Below are 21208 nucleotides of genomic sequence, written 5' to 3'. Positions count from 1 at the left end.
TACCTATAGTGGTAAAAACAGCATGGTACTGGCCTGGAGACAGACACACAGATCAATGGAACCAAATGGATGGTTCAGAAACAGACCCTCACATCTATGGTTAAATGATTTTTGACATGCCTGTCAAATCCACACAACTCGGGCACAAATGGTGCTGAGAGAACTGAATATCCATAGCCAAAAGAAGGAAAGAGAACCCCTATCTCATACCTTATACAAAAATTAATGCAAAATGGATAAAAAATGTAAATATAAAAGCAAGAACCATAAAGCTTCTAGAAGAAAATGTAGGAAAGTATCTTCAAGACCTGGTGGTAGATGGTGGATTCTTACAGGAGATAAGAGGAGGACTGAGATGGACTACTGATGTTTAATGTATGCAGAACTTTTAATTACTGTAAAAGTATAGAAATGTATAGAGTTGATGGTAACACATTATAGTGAATAACAGCCAGTTTATAAACAGGAATGTGGCTAAAAAATGGTAGTCTATGGATGTAAATGCCAATTGAAAGAAATCTAGAGAATAATCTAGGGACTGATTAATAGAGTAAACCCAAAGGTGGATGAGAATTGTGGTTGATGGCACAGATGCAAGAGTGTCTTTTGTGAGCTAGAGCAGATGTACATCATTATTGCAAGGTTGTGGGAATGTGGAGAAGCAAGGGAAAAACACAACTGGAGTGACCTATGGACTGTGGTTAACAGTAATAATGTAATATTCATGCATCTACGCCAAAGATATACAGTGGTGATAATGGGAGAGTATGGAAAAAGTGTGCCAAATGTATTCTATGGATCTGGTAATAGTCTGATATTATCCATAATCTGTAAAAAATGTTCTACCATGGTGTGGTATGTTGATAGAGAATTGTATGGGAATCCTGCACATGTGCATGATTGTTTTGTATGTTTACAACTTCTGTCATAGAAATATATTTGAAAAATAATAACAGGGTTGGTTGGGGGGAATACTCTAAATGTAAGATAAGGACTATAGTAGTAAGATTTTGACAATATTCATGATTTGTAATAAATGTCTCACAACAATGCAAGGTGTTGGTGGTGGGCAGATGTATGGGATCCCTGTATGATGTCAGGCATGTTTGCTTTGTAAGTTCACAACTTTTACTATACACTTATAGTTTAGGTATGTTTATGTATAAATGATACAGCAGCAGTAGTAGTAGTAATAATAATAATACGCTTCATTGGGGGAAAAATACACCAAATGTAAGATACTTTGGTTAGTAGTAATATTTTGAAGATGCTCTTTAATCATTAGTTAAAAATGTTTCACAACAATGAAAGATATTGGTGGTAGGGTGAGGTGAGGTGACGTATGAGAACACTGTATGATGTTAAGTATGTTTGTTTTATAAGTTCACAACTATTACTTTACACTTACTGTTTATATATGTTTATGTATGAGTGGTATACTTAAATTTTTTAAAAATGAAAAAAAAGTAAATGGATACAGGGAAAGAGAAGTGGCTCAGGCAACATAGCTCCTGCCTTCCACATTGGAGGTCCCTGGTTCAGTTCCCAGTGCCCCCCAAAGAAGAGAGTGTGCTGGCAAAATGGGCAAGCATGGCAAGCTGATGCAACAAGATGAAACAACAAGAGACACAAGAAGAAAAAACATAATGAGAGACACAACAAAGCAGGGGGCGGAGGTTCCTAGGAGTGGAGTTGCCTCCTAAAGAAGACAGCGAGCTGGCACGATGGGCAGGCACAAGAGACATGCGCAGCAAGCTGACACAAGATGATGCAACAAGAGACACAGGGTGAAAAAAAATGAGAGACACCACAAAAGCAGGGGGCAGAGGTGGCTCAAATGATTAGGCACCTCCCTCTCACATCAGAGATCCCAGGTTCAGCTCCCCGTGCTTCCTAAAGAAACAAGAAAGATGAACAGACACAGCAAGTGCAAACAACAAGGGTGTGAGGAGAAATAAATAAAAATGAATCTTAAAAAAAAGTAAATGGATAGAAAAAGATATACAGTGCTAACACTAATCAAAAGATTAAAATAACCCATGCTATCATTCCATTAATATCAGACAAAGGAGATATCAAAGCAAAGGTTATTACCAGGAATAAAGAGAACATTTCATACACAACAAGAAATCAAAAAAAAATCCCAAAAAAGAAAAATCTATTTATGTAAGCAGAAATAGAACTTTAAAACATATGAAACCACAGCTTATAGAACTGAAGTGAGAAATAGACAAATGCACCAAGTCAGAAATTTCAAAATCCTATCTCAATAACTGATAGAACAAGTAGAGAGAAAAATCTGCAAGATATAAAAGATTTGAGCAACTACCAATTGAATTAGCTTAACCTATTTGTGACTTATTGAACATTTCACCCAGCAACAATAGAATACACATTCTTTCAAGTGTACACAGAATATTTATCAAGATAGTCTATATTCTAGGTCCTCAAACAAGTCTCAGAAAATACAAAAAGAGAGAAGCGGACTTGGCCTAATGGATAGGGTGTCTGCCTACCACATGGGAGGTCCGCAGTTCAAACCCCGGGCCTCCTGACCCATGTGGAGCTGGCCCATGCACAGTGCTGATGCGCGCAAGGAGTGCCATGCCATACAGGGGCATCCCCCCGGTAGGGGAGCTCCACACACAAGGAATGCACCCTGTAAGGAGAGCCACCCAGTGCGAAAGAAAGTGCAGCCTGCCCAAGAATGGCCGCACACACGGAGAGCTGACACAACAAGATGACACAACAAAAAGGAACAAAGATTCCCGTTGCCGCTGATAAGGATAGAAGTGGTCAAAGAAGAACACACGGTAAATGGACACAGAGAGCAGACAACTGGGGGGGAGGGGGAGAGGGGAGAGAAATAAATTAAAAAATAAATCTTTAAAAAAAAATACAAAAAGATTCAAAATATACACTCTGACCACAAGGAGATTAAATGAGAAATCAATAGAAAGATACCTCGGAAATATCCAATTATTTAGAAACTAAATAACACATTTCTAAATAACCTGAAGGCCAAACACAATGTTAAAATGGAAATTTCCCAATTTTTGAACTCAATGAAAATGAAAACACAGCACATCAAAATTAGTGATATTCAGTGGCAGACTTGGCCCAGTGGTTAGGATGTCCATCTACCACATGGGAGGTCCACGGTTCAAACCCCAGGCCTCCATGGCCCATGTGGAGCTGGCCCATGTGCAGTGCTGATGCGTGCAAGGAGTGCTCTGCCATGCAGGGATGTTCCCCGCATAGGGGAGCCCCCCGTGCAAGGAGTGCGCCCCATAAGGAGAGCCGCCCAGCACGAAAGAAAGTGCAGCCTGCCCAGGAATGGTGCCGAAAACACGGAGAGCTGACACAACAAGATGACGCAACAAAAAGAAACACAGATTCCCGTGCCGCTGACAACAACAGAAGCGGACAAAGAAGAAGATGCAGCAAATAGACAAAGAGAACAGACAACCAGAGTGGGGGGGGGGAAGGGGAGAAACATAAATAATAAATAAATCTTTAAAAAAAAAGTAGAGTTTCATTAAAAAAAATAGTGATATTCAGTTAAAGCAGGATTTAGAGAGATTTTATAGCATTAAACTCCTACATTAGAAAATTTAAAAGTCTGATTATCAATAACCTCAAATCTGCCTTTGGAAACTAGAAAAATAACAGTGAGTTAAAACCCAAACTAAGAAAGAAAATAAAAAAGATCAGAGTAAAAGTCAATGAAATAAAAAAGAAAACTAAGAAAAAATTTAATGAAGTTAAAAGCTGGTTCTTGGAGATCAAAGAAAAAAAAACTGATCAGGAAAAAAGAGCAAAGATACAAATTACCAATATCAGGAAAGGAGCAGGTAATATCACTATAGATTCTACAGCTATTTAAAGGAAAATAAAGAAAATTATAAACAACTCCATGCCAACAAATTTAAATAACGTGCATGAAATTAATAAACTCCTTAATAGAGACAAACTACCAAAACTCATTCAAGAAGAAATAACCTGAATACCTTTATATCTATTAAAGAAATTGAACTTGTAGCTAAAATTTTTCCCACAAAGATAACCCTGGAACAAGATGATTGCACTGGTAAATTCTACCAAACAATTAATTAATACCAATCCTACAAAAATGCTTTAGAAAACTATAGTGAAGAAAATACTTCCCCACTCATTTTATGAGGTATTATCCCAATATCAATATACACTACAGTAAAACTGCACACTTATATCATTCATAAACGTAAAAGCAAAAAATTATAACTCAAGTCAATCTTAAATCTTAATAAATCAACAATATATTAAAAGGACAATATGTCATGAACAAATGGGGTTTAGCCCAAGATTTCAAAGTTGGTATAATATTTGCAAATCATTCACTGTAATTCACCATTTTTAACATACAAAAAATGAAAAACATCTCAATAAATGAAGAAAAGCATTTGAAAAACTTCTCTCACATCTATTCTTCAAAAAAATCCCAGCAAACTAAAAGTAGATTCTCAACCTGAAAAGTAAATCTACCAAAAAAAACTAGATCTAACATATTTTTCTTTTTTTATTGTTTTTTTAAAAGATAAATAGATCGCACAAAATGTTACATGAAAAAACATGAGGTTCCCATATACCCCACTCCCCACCCCACCCCCATGCTCCTCCCACATCAACATCCCCTTTTCATCAGTGAGGCACATTCATTGCATTTGGTGAATACGGCCCGGAGCACTGCCACACTGCACAGACCATAGTTTACATTGTTGTTCACACTCTCCCCCAGTCCATCCAGTGGGTTATGGCAGGATAAACAATGTTCTGCCTCTGTCCCTGCAATATCATTCAGGACAGCTCCAAGTCCTGAAAATGCCCCATATCACACCTCTTCCTCCCTCACCCAGCCCTCAGCAATTCCCATGGTCACCTTCTCAAAATCAGTGATACAATTTCTTCCATCTAACATCATATTTAATATCAAAAAATTGTATTCTTTCTACATAAGATCGGGAACAAGTTAAGGATGCCTGCTTACAATACTTCTTCTACTCAACACTATCCTAGAGATTCTAGTCAGTGTAATAAGGCAAGAAAAATAAATAATAGGCATTCAGATAGGAAAGGAAAAAGTAAATTATCTTTATTTGCAAATAACATGGCTATCTATGTAGAAAATCCTATAGATCTACAAAAATCTGTAGTGAATTTAGTAATGTTCCATGGTACAGGAACAATATACAAAAATTAAATGTTTTTATACCCTAGCAACAAACAAGAGGAAACAATTTTTTAGTACTATATACAGTAGCATCAAAAATATGGATACTTAGAGAAAATTTAGCAAAATATGTATAAGGTACATATAAAGAGAATCAAAGGCATCTCAGCTGAATCTAATACAAAGGGTATCATGCCCACAGAAACACACCAATTTACAAACATATCTCTTTTTGGAATTCATAAATAATATCAAAGTGCCACAAAATCCAACTCCAACTTATAAACTTAACAGATGTGAGCACATAGGGGCACAAAATAAAATGTTCAAGAATATTAATATCAACTTTATTCACAGACCAAGTATTGGAAACAGTTCAAGTCCATCATGTCATATTCCAATTATGAAAAATTAGACAATAATAAAAGATTAAAAGGCTCCATATGACCTGACCATCAATTCTTCTCTGCTTTCATCTGCTATCCCTCTACACCTCTTGCTGACTCTAAATAAACTGGCCTTCTCCTTGTTCTTAAAAAGCACATGGATCATTCTCAAGAATGATGAAATCCTGCCTCAGAGCCTTTGTACTTGCTATTTGCTCTGTCCCATACATTCCTATAACTCATTCTGTCACCTCTTCCAAGTATTTGCTCACTTTTCAGTGCCTATGTTTTCAGTAAAGTCCACCCTCAGCCTACATCTCAAGGAGAACAGAAAACACAACATACCAAAACTTATGGGATACAGCAAAGGCAGTGTTGAGAGGGAAATTTATAGCTCTAAATGCTTACATTAAAGGAGAAGCATGATCACAAATCAGAGACTTAACCTCACAACTGGAGGATCAGAAAAAGAAGAACTGAACCCAAAGCAAGCAGAAAATAAGTAACAAAGATTACAGTGCAATTAAATGAAATAGAGAATTAAAAAAAAAAAAAACAATAGAGAACATCAACAAAACCAAAAGTTGGTTCTCTGAAAAGATCAATAAAAATCAACAAACTTTAGCTAGACTGACAAAGAAAAACAGAGAGGGCTCAAATAATTAAAATCAGAAATGAAAATGAATACATTACTACTGACCTCACAGAAATAGAAAGGATTGTAAGAAAATACCATAAAACTTACTAGTTATGGATTTGTTGAGATCAAAATTAAAAACTTGTGCATCAAACGACTTCATCATGAAAGTAAAAAGACACCTATGGAATGGAAGAATATATTTGAAAGTCACATATCTGATAAGGGTTTAACATCCAGAATATATAAAGAAATCCTACAGTATAACAACAAAAAGACAACCCAATTAAAAAACAGGCATAGGCTTCTCCAGAGAAGATATACAAATGGCCTAAAAACACATGAAAAGATACTCAACATTAGCTATTTGGAAAATACAAGTAAAACCACAATAAGATACCATTTCATACCCACTAAAATGGCTACTATTAAAAAATGGAAAATAACAAATGCTGGAGAGGATGTAGAATAACAGAAATACTCATTCCTTAGTGAGAACATAAAATGGTACAGCCCACTGTGAAAGACAGTTTGGTGGTTCCTCAGAAAATTAAGCATAAAATTACAAAATGATACTGAAATCACACTTGAAAGTATATACCCAATGAACTGAAAGCAGATACTCAAACTAGTATTTGCATATATATGTTTATAGCAGCATTATTCACAGTTACCAAAGATGGAAGCAATACAAGTTTTCATCAAGAGATGAATGCATAAACATGATATATACACACAGTGGGATATTATTCAGTCATAAGTAGGAATGAAGTTCTGATAGTTGGATGAATCTTGAAGACATCGTGTTGAGTGAAATAAGGCAGGCACACACAAAAACAAATATTCTGTGATCTCAGTGATAGAAATAATTAGAATAAGCAAATTCAGAGAGTGAGAAACTAGTGTACAGTTTACCAGGGTACAAAGAGGGGCTAGGGAATAGGGAGTTAATGCTTAATGGGTACAGGTCTGTTTGAGGTGATGGAAAAGTTTTGGTAATGAATGGTGGTGATGGTAGCCCAACATTATGAATGTAATTAACAGTGCTAAATTATATACCTGATATGATTAAAGGAGGAAATTTAAGTTGTATATATGTTATGAGCATAAAAATATTTTTTAAAAGAATCATAAGACTAGTACAACATAGGCAGTGAACCCTACTGTAAACTCTGGTCTGTGGTTAATTATATAAATAAAATATTCTTTCATCAATTGTAACAAAGCTACCCCACGAATGCAGTGTTAGCCACAGGGGATAACATGGGAACTCCATGTTATCTGCATGCTTCTTCTGTAAACCTACAATTTCCACAATTCAAAAAATTATTTTAAAAAGTTATAACCAGTTAAACTAAATCCTTTTTTCTTCTTCTTTATTTTCTTTTAAAAGATGTTACATTAAAAAAATATGAGGTCCCCACATACCCCCCCCAACCCTTCCCACATCAACAACCTCTTCCATCATCGTGGCACATCCACTTAAAACCGGTGGAGAGGCAGGCCATGTCCAGCATTGTCACAGCAGGTCATTCTACCACTAACCTGTGGCTGTTGTTACCACTAGAGCTTATGGACTAGTGTATAGGATCAAGAATCACATTGTAATGTAGGCAGATAAGGAAATGTTGAAAGCTTCTAGGATTTGATGACTTTGTCAGTAAGGTACTGGAAGACATTACTGAGTTGGAAATCACACTATATGAAGGATTACTATATTAGATCAGATCTTGCTAAATGGAAAAAATATAACAATGCTGGTTCCTGGAGAAGGTCCTTAAGCATGAATGGATTACCTTGACTAATGCTAGATTCAGTTTTCTTTTATAATAGCAACAAAATATATTTCTTTTTTACCTTTCAATGTTTAGAGTTTATAGAGCTAAGTTTCCTGTTATTTGAAGATACACTGTAAATGCAAATTTTTAAAACTATACATAACTAACCAGGGTAGAATTTCAACAAACAGATTACAGGAACAAAATTAAAATGTAGCAAAACAAATATATGCATATATAGCTTTATAATTCACTGGGGAAAAAAACAACAATAATTACAACTGGCATTCCTCCTGGAAAAAATAAGAACCGTTCTCACAACTTACCCAAAAATAAAGGTAATGAAAAACAACACATTACTATTATTAGACAAAAATACAGCAGAATATCATGATCTTGTTAACAGAAATGTTTTTTAAAGACATAAAAAAAAATCCACGGAGCACATGACAATTTAAATTTTTACTATTACTAAAGAAATATCCTTGTTAAAAACAAGGCAAACACTGGGGAAAGATATTTGCAACATAAATAAGAGAAAAAGGATTACTATTAAAATTACATAAAGTATCCTCACAAGCATAAAAATAGGGGAAAAAAACAAAATGGGCAAATACATGAACAAGGTAATCCATAGAAGAAGCCTAACACATCATGCACAGTTGCTCAATAATTCATTGTTAAATAACAGATCAGCTGTGATGGGTCCTTAGTAATGGAAATAGGAACAGCCTTGCGTGTAAAGAAGCTTGGACTTTACAATGCAGGCAGCTGGAAGCCAATGAAGTTCTGTCCACATGGAAGAAACATTAACTGATCAATTTTGGGGAAATTATTGAAAACGGGCTTGAGTTGCTAGAAAAAGGAGATATACAGAGTAGTCCTAAGAAAAAACTAACCTATGGCAGTGTAGAAGGGATGAGAGAGGGCATTCAGATTTAAAAAACATTTTTTTAAAGATATAAGAAATACACATACAAAAGGAAACAAAAATGGACTGAAGAACTGAGGTAGGGAGTGATTCAGGACAAATTCTGCTTTTTGTCACTTGGATGACAGGTTAAATGGCATTAACGTTTGAAAGAAAATAAAGGAACATGAGTACTTTTATTTTGGATCTGTTGAGCTGAGAGACTTTTTAGGTGAGAGAAAACAAGTAAAGTACACATTAGGGCTCATGGTAGGAGCTGAGGACCAGACTGGAGAGACAGATTTTGGGGTCCCAGCAAATGCATTCCAGCTAACAAGAAGAGGAAGTAGAAGGATCAGGAAAGGCACCTGAAGATAATTACTTTTAAGAGTAAGAGGATGAAGAAGGCACCAGAAGGCAGAAAATTAAGACAAAGGCACAGGGCCAGTGTGGTGGTGTCAGAAAAACCAACAGAGGGCACTCTCAGGAAAGAACAGTTCAGTGGTGTCAGCGAGACAGCAGACACTAGAAAATAATTAGGTCACTGTGACCTTCACCAAAAAAAGGTAAAAGAAGTAGAGAGGACAAAGCAAGAATGGTCTGAAATGTGAATCAGAATTACAGACAAAAGTACCAGAGAGTATAACTCTGAATTGTCTGCACCACCCCAGAAATACAGCCTAAATGGGAGGAAAAGTCATTTATGAAAATAATCTCGATCACATGCATTCCATTCCTTTCACTGGATACTCTCAACTTTTATTTCTAGATCAAACAGGAACACCAGAAACTGATCAAGAGCAGCATGATTCTATATGGTAGCCACTAGTCACAGGTGACAAACTGGCACTTAAAATGCTGCTACTGCAGCTTAGGAACTAAATTTTAATTATTTTTTAATTAAATTTAGATGGAAATATCTACATATAGCTACTGGCTACTCTGCTGGACTGCACAGGTCTAGTGCCACAATATTTTACTTCACTGAAAACCAATCACTGAACTCTCTCTTAGCTCTAGAGTTCTCTGCTTCCATTGAAGAACTACTACTTGAAAGAGGCTGCTTTTCTTTCAGGGATGTTTTTAGAAGGTTGTACACGTCAACACACATATAGAGTCCAAGAAAGGAACTTCTTAGACTTGAACACCAAGAAATCTTCATGTCTTCACTAACCATTGATATAGTTTCTCCTTATAGAAAATGTAAATCATGTAATAATGTCTACATTTTGATACAACCATGAGATCAGAAACAAATTTATAGTTCTGATAACTCTGAAACTTGTACATATGTGACATCAGCCTACTATTGGTCAAAAATTGTTATTTCCTTGTTGTTGATTTGTATACATATTTCCACTCTAATCTACTGACTTAAAATCCTTACACAAAGGTATTTTAAATAAAGTTGAGAATAAAAATAAACTCACCTGGCATCTGTTCATTTCCTGCTGGTCTTGGGAAAGCATAAAGAAGTGTGGATTTACAGCTGGAGAAAGAAGAAAGAAGTCAGTCTGCAGAAATCTGATCTGCCTTGCAGCTCTTGGATATACTGGCCTAAAACACTTCACAGAACAGGCAGTTCAAACAATGAGGAGGCTTATCTAAGACCAGTTCATGTTCAGCTTAGACATCCAATTTTCACTGGGTGAAAGTACACATATCAAGCCCATTATTTATTAGCAATGTATGTATGTCTCCCTCTGAATTGGGCACACACATTCAAAAAACGTAAAGCAGAACCAATTTACAGACTACAGAATGCTAAAAAATGATATTTTCATTAAAACAAATGCAGGAAATTCTCAAATTGTACCCTTTATTCATTTTACTAATATAACACTGTGGATTTTGCTGAAGTTGAACAATTCAAAGAACTTTGAAAAAGAGAGTGTTTTAATAAGATATCTTTTTTAATGTATTCTAACAATTGCAATTTCATAATCTTTCAATAAGAAATCTGTTTAACAGTGCAAAGGAGATAGCATGAGAATCAGAAAAAAACAAGCAACACTTGGCTTTATCAATAACCAAGGAGTAACCCAGAACAATTCATTGACTCTCTACAGGGCCACATTTTTCTTCTTTCAAATGAGGGAGAAATAGCTAAACCTTGTATAGTCTTCCTGCACTACCATTTTGTGATTCTACATCAGAATTTTTTAAAGAAAATAAAAACTATCTCTAGATGCCACACACAGTAGATAAGACATGACATGCAAGCTCAGGATCTGGAAATTTTGAGTGGAGACCATAAAAATGTGTACTATATGGGGAGGGTTAGGTAGAATTTCCCCAGTTGCAGCGAGTGATTGCTTCCTCCCTATAAGCACCCACAAAAAAGTGACATTTCCTGCACAGCCTGCCCCTCACTCAGTACACACCTCTCTGCTGAAACCTGGTCCTGGACCTTCCACCTCACCAAGCTGTGACCGCTTCAGATGTGACACCTGAAGTCTGATTTATTTAGGGAAGGGGCACCAAAAATTGCTATTGGCCTAGCAAATCTAGAATCTGCTCCTTTTGGGGTCTTCCACTTCTCTGAAGCTCTGGCCAGGGGTCTGAAGTCACAGGAGTGTTTTCTTCCAGGTCGGATTGAGATTCCTGCAGTTCTTTCCCTCTTATCTCCTTGGAACTGCTTTGTTCCAAAGGAGATGATGGGACCTAGGCCTAGAGAACAAAATCGTTTAGTTGGAACCTTCATATAACCTCCAATGTGACTCTCTGGGAAGTCTCTGTTCTCGAGAATCCCAGGCTAGATCTCCTACCAGCTCAAATCAGGCCCACTGGACACAAAGGATGGGAAGTTTAGGACAAACCCATACTCTCCATTACGCCCAGGGCACCTGAGCAAAGCCCAAAAAGCACCCGTGCCCCTTCAGAGCTGGGAGGGCCCAATGCTGGCACTGGGCAGTGTCCTATTAGCAGCCACAAAAGATGAGGCCACAACAAATGTAGATTTCAGTCCAACTCACTTCTATGCTAGCTGGGAGTGTGTAAATCAGTCATCTCGCAGCCTGTTTTCTTATTTGCTAAAATGGGCCTATTAGCCCGACCTCAGGGATGAAAATTCAACAAGACACCAAACGGAATAACAGCTGCCTAATCATTGCTAGCAGACACTCGGCTAAGCACCGGATCTATGCCCCGCTTCTGAGCGCGGCCCACCCTGCCATGTGAAGAACGCGGAGACCCAACTCGGCCCGCCCACCCCCGTACGGACCGGGCCGCCGCGCACAGCGCGGAGCCTCGGGCCCCGCCCGCGAGCCGTCCCCTCCTCTCGGGGGTCTGCACTCCTCCCTCCTCGAGACCCCGACGCCAGCACGCCCGCGCGCTTCAGCGGCAGACCTGCGTGGGCCGCGACCGCAGTCCCGGAGGCCGCGGGCCCGAGCCGGAGCTGCCGCCGCGCCGGTCCCACTGCCACACGCGGGCGAGGGCACACTTCGGAGCGGTGGGCGGGCCACTGGGGGCGCGACACTCGGCACGCGCTGGCAGCGGAGGCGGCGACGCGGGGCGGGCCCAGGGGGTGCTGAGGCCGCTGGCCGTGGGCGGGGCCAGGGGGCGCTGAGGCGTCTGGTGGTGCGCGGGGCCAGGGTGCACAGGCTAGGCGCGTACCGGCAGAGGGGGGGCGGGGCGCGGGGGGGGAGGGGCGCGGGGGGGGGGAGGGGCGCGGTGGGCGGGGCCAGGCCGCACTGGCTGGGTAGGTGCCGCGCCGCTGTACCGAGAGGAAAGGAATTAAGACCTTGGAAAGTCTTACCTCCTCTCAGAGATTTGCGCGCTTAGCCATTGAATGCACAACCTCCTGATATTTTGCAGAAACACGGCCTCATATGCTTATAATTTATGACTACTTTCAGAATAAATTTTCTTGGGAAATAACATTTTCTTCGCATTGATAGTAAGGAAAATAAGTTACATTCACCGTCGCATTAAAACTGCGCAAAGTACTTAATTCAAGCTAATAAAAAATGTGTAAAGAAAATGTTTTGTGGTGTATGACATTTGGGCTTGACAGATAATCCTATCATTTTCTGCGACGGAAGACCCAATCCTTGACAGAATTTCAAAGAGAATGTCGAATTCTATGTCTGCTTACTCTTCGCTTTTTATTTTGTATTGTTATCGTTTAGGAAACAGAATTTAAAACAAACATCTTGCCACCCCAGAAAACCTATCCACAAAAGTAGAAGAGACAGAAAATAGTTTTATTTTTTAAGAACTAAACCAGAATGTGATGCATATCATGGACAATCCACTAAAAAGACTGTGAAGAAATCTCACTCTTTGGTGTAGTTAGGCAGATACAAATCATTGTATACATGTTCTGAAGGTAAATGATAACTAGTCCTCAAGTAAAGTCCTTTTTGTAATACATAGATTATCCTAAATTCATTTGGTAATCTGGGTGACCATCTGTGTTAGCTAATTGCCTTTATCCACAGGAAAAGGAAATCATTTTTAAGACAGGTAGGTTTGCAACCTGGAATGAGGCACCCATTAAAGTTAGGCCCCCACTCTCCCACAGAACCTGAGGTTACATTTCAAAGAGATGGTTCCCAGATCCCTGAGAAAGACCTTCTTGGGCGTAAAGCTGGCAAGAATCTTATTTAGCTTTTAAAAAGACACACATCTCAAAGGGAAGAGAAAATATACAATTACCAGTTTTCTAAACAAATCCTCTTTTAAAAGGGAGAGGAGTCTTTTCCCTTTTTGCAGCAGGGAAAAATAATTTTTCTCCTTTTCAATTTGTATTTGCCCTTATAGTACTGAACAAGAGAATTGTAAACTTGATCTAAGAGAAGAAAAATGGATTTTTTTTTGCCATACACAGTACTGTAATGTGTCGTCCCCCCCCCCAATATATTAAAAGCATTCTATTACTATAATTTTAGTTTGGAATTGGTTCCAAAGAAGAGTGCTTAATATTTTATTACATGATTGAGAAGGGAAAGAATTAAGTCTTCAATTAAACATACTGGACAAATAACTAAGTACTTGAAATTAAAATGTGCTTAAACAGTTCACATGTTACAGTAAGTGCCATTTCATATAAAATCAAGATTAAAACATGAAAATTATTACTTTGTGATAGATTGAATCATGATGCTAACAAAGACATGTTCAAGTTTTGACCCTTAGTCCTGTCAGTGTGAAGTCATCTGTAAATAGTACCTTGGAAGATCCTGTTTAGATGAGGCAAAACTATATTAGGGTGGACCTCAATCCCATATGGCTGGAGTCTTGCAAGCGGAGGAAACTGGAATGCAGTCTGCTAGAGGAACCAAAGGAAGAGTCAGACAGGGGTCACCTTTATGTTGCAGGAAATTATACAAAGCACCTTCTCAGATCATAATGGAATGAAACTGGAAATCAATAATAGGAAAGAATTTTAAATTCACAATTGTGTGGAGACAAATAATGCACTCCTAAGCAATCAGTAGGTCAAAGAAGAAATCACAGGGGAAATCAGTAAATGTATTGAGACAAATGAAAATGAGAACACAACTTATCAGAACTTATGGATACAGCAAAGGCAATCTTGAGTGGGAAATTTTAGCCCTAAACAGCTATATTAAAAAGAAGAAAGAACTAAAATCAAAGATCTAACTGAACAGCTGGAGAAACTTGAAAAAGAACAGCAAAAATTCCAAAAGCAAGCAGAAGGAAAGAAATCCTAAAAATTAGAGGAGAAAAATGGAATTGAGAAAAAAAAATCAGCAAAACCAAAGCTGATTCTTTGAGAAGATCAATAAAATTGGCAAACACCTAGCTAGACTAACAAAGAAAATAAGAGAGAAGATGCAAATCAATAAAACAGAAATGAAAGGTGTGAAGTTATGGAAGACACACAGAAATAAAAAGAATCATAAGAACATGTTGTGAGAAATTGTATGCCCACAAACTAGACTACCTAAGTGAAATGGACAAATTCCTAGAAATGCATGAACAGCCTACACTGGTACTGCAAGAAATACAAGAATTTACTAAACAATATTTAATGAGATTATCTCCATCATCAAAAATCTCCCAACAAAGTCCAGGCCCAAATAGCTTACAGGTGAATTTCCTGAGAATTTCAAGAATTACACTAATCCTGTTTAAATCATCGAAAAAAAATTGAGGAGGAAGAAAAATTATGCAACACATTTTATGAAGCCAATATCATCCTAATACCAAAGACAGATAAAGACAGTACAAGAAAAGAAAATTACAGCCCAATCTCTCTAATGAACATAGATGCAAAAATTATCAATGAAATACTTGCAAGTAGAATGCAAAAGTGTATCAAAAGACTTATATATCACTGCCAAGTGGTATTTATTCCTGGTATGCAAGGGTGGTTCGACATAAGAAAATCAATCAAAGTAATACACCACATTAACAAGTTATACAGGAAAAAAAACACATGATCATCTGAATTGATGCAGGAAAGGCATTTGAAAAAATTCAGCATCTTTTCCTGATAAAAACACTTCAAAAGATAGGAATAGAAGGAAAATTCCTCAATATGATAAAGAGATATATAAAAAACCCCACAGCCAACATTGTACCCAATGGGGAAATGTTGAAAACTTTCCTTATAAGATCAGGAACAAGACAAGGGTGCCCACTGTCACCATTGTTATTAAAAGTGTACTAGAATTTCTAGCTAGAGCAATCAGACAAGAAAAAATTATAAAAGGCATCCAAATAGGAAAACAGGAAATAAAGCTCTATTTGTGGATGACATGATATTTGGAAAATTTTGAAATGTCTACAACAAAGCTACTTGAGCTAATAAATGTGTTCAGCAAAGTGCTGAACATGCAAAAATCACTGTTTCTGTACAGTAGTATCAAGCAATCTGAGGAGGAATTCAGGGGGGAAATTCCATTTACGATAGCAACAAAAAGACTCAAATACTTAGGAATCAATTTAATCAAAGAAGTGCAGGACTTATACGCAGAGAACTACAAAACAAGGCTTAAAAAAATCAGTGAAGACCTAGACAAATGGAAAGACATTCCATGATCATGGATTGGAAGACTGAATATCATGAAGAGGTCAATCCTGCCCAAACTGATTTATAGATTATGCAATACTAATCAATATTCAACAGCCTAATTTACAGAAAGAGCAAAGGCAATTACCAAATTAATTTGGAAGGAATAGTGCACCTAAGTAGCCAAAAGCATTCTAAAAAAGAACAGTGACATGGGAAGAATCCCACTGCCTGACCTTGAAATATATTACAAAGCTACCATGGTCAAAAGAGTATGGCAGGAAGCTGATGTGGCTGGGTTGGGGCGTGCTGGCCTCCCTCATATAAGATCCCAGGTTCAATTCCTGGCCTCAGTACCAAAAAAAAGAAAAGCCAGTATTGCATTGGCAAAAAGATAGAAGACACATCAATCAGTGGAACAGAAATAAAAGTCCAGAAATAAACCATCACCTCTATAGCCAACCGGTTTTCAATAAATCTATCAAAGCCATGTTAAAATACAAAACAGTCTCTTCAACAAATGGTGCTGGAAGAATGAGGTACCCAAAACAAAAAGAATGAAACATGATCCCTATTTCAGTCCTATACAAGAATCAACTCAGAATACATTAATGACCTAAATATAAAAGCCAGGATCATAAAACTACTAGAAGAAAATATAGAGAAACATTTTAAAGATGGTGTGGTAGGTGGTGGTTTCTTGGAACTTATACCAAAGCACACACACACCAAAAAAAAAGGATAAATGAGATCTTCTCAAAATTAAGCACTTTTGCCCCCCACAGGATTTGTCAAAGGGGTGAAAAGGTAGCTGTCTCAATGGGAGAAAATATTTGAAAATCACATATCTGATGAGGTTTTAATACCCATGATATATAAAATGATGACCAGACAGCAACAAAAAATGACAGACCATACCAATAATCAGGAAAACATGACCCAATACAATGAACAAACTAAAAACCAGGAAGAGAAGTGGAACATTGAACAAGTAATTAAAGCTCTCAAAACATGTATCGACAGACTTCCGGCAAGATGGTGGCTGAGTGAGCTTGCCTTGCCGTCTCTCCTGGGAAGAGGCAGCTGGGCACCGCTGGAGGTTCTCCGGGACCAGGCTTTTTCAGGATTTTTTCAGGGCAGGAAGTGTCTGGACATCAATTTGGTGGGAAGGTAACGGAAAGGACTGGTCTATAAGATATAATTTGGGACTTTTCAGGAGGGGGAGGCAAGATGGCGGCTGAGTGAACTTCCCGGTTACTAGCTCCTGGGGGGAATCGGCTGGGAGGCGTCGGAGACTCTTTGGGACCGGCTGTTTTGGGATTTTTCCTGGTCCGGAGGTGTCTGGACATCGATTTGGAGGGAAGGTAACAGAGAGGATCCATCTGTGAAATATACACGGAGATCCCAGCTACGTGTGGAGGACTCCCTCCTTGGGTAGGTGGAGCCGAGGCAGCTAGCACCGCACGGAGCCCCGGTGGGCGGCGGCCAGGGTAGCCTAGCTGGGCCGAGGTGGGCAGCGGGCGGGGGATACGAGCCACGCCGCGGCGGGCAGCGGGCGGGAGAGCCGAGCCCAGCTGAGCCCAGTCTAAACTGAAAATTAACCTCCCATCTCCTGACCTCCACTCCTACCCTCCAGAAGCAGCCACTTGCAAAACCTCTTCTTTTGTGAGCATGTTGCACATTATTCTGATAACATGGTTGTACTGAGTGCAGTTTCTTATTAAAGTTTACATATTATCTCTTGACCTCTTCCATTTTCCCAACAGAGTTAAATAATTTCATACTAAATATTTATTGCTTACTTTGCCATTACAATATAAATATTGTTTATAGCTGAGCTATTTATTATGGTGTTATTTAGTTTTTAATTATTTGTTATGTTTATTTTTATCTTGTTACTTCAGGGATCTTTTAGTTTCCCATGTTTTCTGATTATGTAGAAGCTTCCCTCTTATATAACTAGCTTCCCAATTTTTTCATAGATATTCTCTTAATTCTCTGAGACTATGAATTGCAGAATTTTTACATTTTATCCTGCTCACTAATTCTTCTGAATTTTTCTGGTTGTTGCTGTAGGTACTGATATTTTGGTCACAAATTTTAAGAGCTGAGGTGTTCCTCGAGTGTCTGACCATCTTTGTCCATTCTCATCTAAAAGGGGGGCACAAAAACACTATTGCAGCTTGTTGTGCCAGAAGCTTTTTGCTATTCCACACCATGTCCTTCTCCAGTCTTTGGGTATCCTGTGACTCATTCTACTGGCCATAAGCCCTTGCTTTCTTTTTGTAGTCTAGACCCTCCTTCAAAATCATCTCAAACTGGGAACTTTCCTAGATGTTGTGTGTGAGCTGATGACTCTTGCTTCCTATAAATATTCTTGTAATTGTAATTCTTTGGAAGGGCCTTTTCACTCAGGGCAAGAAGAGAAGAGCAGAGAGAAGTGTTAGCATTAGCTAGGAAAAGGAGGGGTCTTGTACTTTTTCCTGTGGGCTGCCAAGGGTAAAGTCTGTACTGTGGGTGCCTTTTCAGAAGCTAGAGCTTTGCAGTCCAGAAGTTGTCCAATGCTAGAGAGGACCCAGAGTGCCTGCACCTCCTGCAATGGGCAGAGCAGGTGCTTTGTGATTGGAGATGGGTTCTTATCCATGCTAGCCCCAGAAAGTGTGGCCAACGACTTGACCCGCCTGACCCTCAGTTATCCCATCTGTGAAATGATAGTAACACTGGGTCATCAGGTTGTCCTGGAATTCGAAGTCATGCATAAAAAGTGCCTGGGATATAAATACCCCATAAATGATAATCCTGATATCATTAGAACCATCTGTCCTTAGTTTCCTCATTGTCTGCTGGCAGTTTTACTTATTTAAAATTTTTTTTAAAAAGATAAATACATCACACAACTCTTACTTTAAAAAACGAAAGTTCCCATATACTCCACTTCCCACCCCCCACCCCCGCTCCTCCCACATCAACATCCACTTTTATCAGTAAGGCAAATTCACTGCATTTGGTGAATACACCCTGGAGCACTGCCCTGCTGATAGTTCTAGACAAAGCCTAGAGGAGGCAGTAAGGAGGGAGGGGAGGAGAAGTTTGCTCTTGGGTGTATAGCAATGTCTGTAAACAGGACATTGAGAATTGTTTTAGTTTCCTCATTGCTAAAGCAAATACCATACAGTGGGTTGGATTAAACAAAAAGCCAGCTAACAGGGAGGTGAAGAAGGTCAACCACCACACCAGGGAGCCAAGGGTACCTACAGCTGCAAACAGGAGAACTGTATCCATCATCCAAGTGGAAGCTAAGCCCCCTCTTGATACAGAGGTGGAGTGGACATAACCATTCCAGGGTCCACAGGATGGAGGAGTGGAGTATGGATTAGAGAGGACTTGCTGATGCTCTATTCTGGAATTGTGATTAGTGATGGAAGTAAATGTGGCTTGAGGTGGAGAAAGTGGCCATGGTGGCTGCTGGGTTGGGGAGTGGGAAGAAAATATGTGATGTGGGGGCATTTTCCGGACTTGGAGTTGTCCTGGGTGATACTGCAGGGACAGTTACTGGACATTGTGTGTTCTCCCATGGCCCACTGGGTGGACTGGGGGAGAGTATGGACTTAAATGTGGACCACTGACCAGGTGGTGCAGCAGTGCTCATAGATGAGTTCACCGAGTGCAGCGAGTGTCCCATGATGTTGGAGGAGGTTGTTGTAGGAGGAGTGGGGTAAGGGGGGTGGGGGGTATATGGGGACCTCATATTTTTTTAATTTAATATTGAAAAATAAATAAAGACAAAAAAATTTATTGGCTCACGGTTTTGACGCTGAGAGAGGTCCAAGCCAAGATGATGCTTTCTTCCTGAAGACTGGCCTCCCAGGGCAGGCTGTTTAGGTCTTTGGTCCTGAGCCCCTATGTCATGATGCAATGCACATGGCAGCCTCTCCTGGTCTCCCCCTTCTCTTCTGGGCTCTGTTGACTTTTACCTTCCAGCTGCTCCCTCTGTGGCTTTTTCTCTGTGACCTTACCTATAAGGTCTTCAGTAACAGGATTAGGACCCATCGTGGACCACATACTACTGAGGCAACCTCATCAAAGTCCTTATCCTCAAGGGTTCATACCCAGAGTAATGGATTTGGTTTCAGAACATGTTTTTTATGGGATACAGAGCTCCAAACTGCCCAAAGGTACATTAACTGCTGGAAGGGAAAGGAAGGGCCTCCCTGTGGGTTGGTCCCTCTGATGCATGGCTTAGGGGAGACCTGAGTGGTCCCAGATCCAGGGAGAGAGCCAGCAGGGAACAAGGAGGCCGGGGCCAGCCTTGCCCCCATGACTTACCTCTGCAGGCCTTCAGACTGCAGGCCTGCAAGGAACCCAGGCACCTGCCACTTCCCTCCATAACCTGAGTCATGCCCAGCTCCACGAAGCTGTACACAACAGATCTGTGGACATGCAAAGACCTTGAACCCAGGGGAGATACATAGACACAAGCAGCTTCCCACCTGGCCAGAAGGGGCCTCAGCCTTCTCCAACCACCTCACTTCTTCCAGGCACTGAACACAACCTGGAGAAGCTTCTCCATTTACTCAGAGGGAGAAAGTACCTGAAAGTGTGGGTGGGAGGGCCTGTGGCTTTCCCTGCTGGTCAGTACCTGATGGGCTCAGCCAGCCAATCCACCGCCCCCATCCTGGCCCTCTTGGCCCCTCCAGGGTCCACACCTCCATCTGCCTGGGGCTGACTCAGCTTCAGCACTGGAAGGCCCTGGTCCAGGAAGCTCCTCTGACCTGGGCAAATAGGCTGGGGGCACCCCCTGCCCTGCTCAGCAGATGCGCCATGGGGCCTGAGGGCTGTTGCTCTCCAAGGCTGTGTGTGGGAGGGAGGTGCCTGTTAGAGAGGCTGCTGGAATTGGGGGACAGGTAGAAACTCTCCCTGCCCTCTTGCCCGACAGGGCACCTCATCCCCCTGACCCATGCCCTCTTGTCCTCAGGTCGACATTTGTGGGGAAAAACTGGAAAAGCATTTGCAACCTTGTTGCCGACATCGCAAATAAATTAAAGAAGTAAGGCTTCTCCGAGCTGCAGGCCCCTTGGGCTGTGGGAGCTTGGCCCTGGTCAGGCAGAGCACATATCCCTTGGAGCCTCTAGGGGTCTGCACGTCCCTCGGGTGGGAGCCCCGAGCCCAGTGCTCTGAGCCAGAGCAGAGGACACATGGACAGATGCCAGTGGATGCCCCCTGTGGTGACCGAGGGGTGGTGCCAAGGGGGGGGGGAGCTCAGTAAAGACCATCCATGGCCAAGACAGGGAGGTGGTGACCAACTC

At 40.1% G+C, this 21208-nt stretch overlaps 1 protein-coding gene across 1 annotated transcript in view; it reads right to left on the bottom strand.

Annotated features, from left to right (window-relative positions):
- LOC111765054 (zinc finger protein 41-like) overlaps positions 1 to 20576 on the bottom strand; it is a 43694-nt gene extending 23118 nt beyond the window's left edge. Inside the window, exons 1-4 of the mRNA XM_071215565.1 lie at positions 20542 to 20576; positions 20229 to 20332; positions 12269 to 12493; positions 10351 to 10409 (exon numbers count right to left, since the gene is read on the bottom strand). Coding sequence (XP_071071666.1) covers positions 10351 to 10409; positions 12269 to 12493; positions 20229 to 20332; positions 20542 to 20576 — 423 coding nt within the window. The remainder of the gene's footprint in view (positions 1 to 10350; positions 10410 to 12268; positions 12494 to 20228; positions 20333 to 20541) is intronic.
- Positions 20577 to 21208: the final 632 nt, after the last annotated feature.

The sequence above is a fragment of the Dasypus novemcinctus genome, chromosome 6 (genome assembly GCF_030445035.2).
Source record: "Dasypus novemcinctus isolate mDasNov1 chromosome 6, mDasNov1.1.hap2, whole genome shotgun sequence".
Taxonomy (NCBI): Eukaryota; Metazoa; Chordata; class Mammalia; order Cingulata; family Dasypodidae; genus Dasypus; species Dasypus novemcinctus.
Note: the sequence above shows the minus strand (reverse complement) of the source record. Positions and strands in the feature narration are given on the sequence as shown.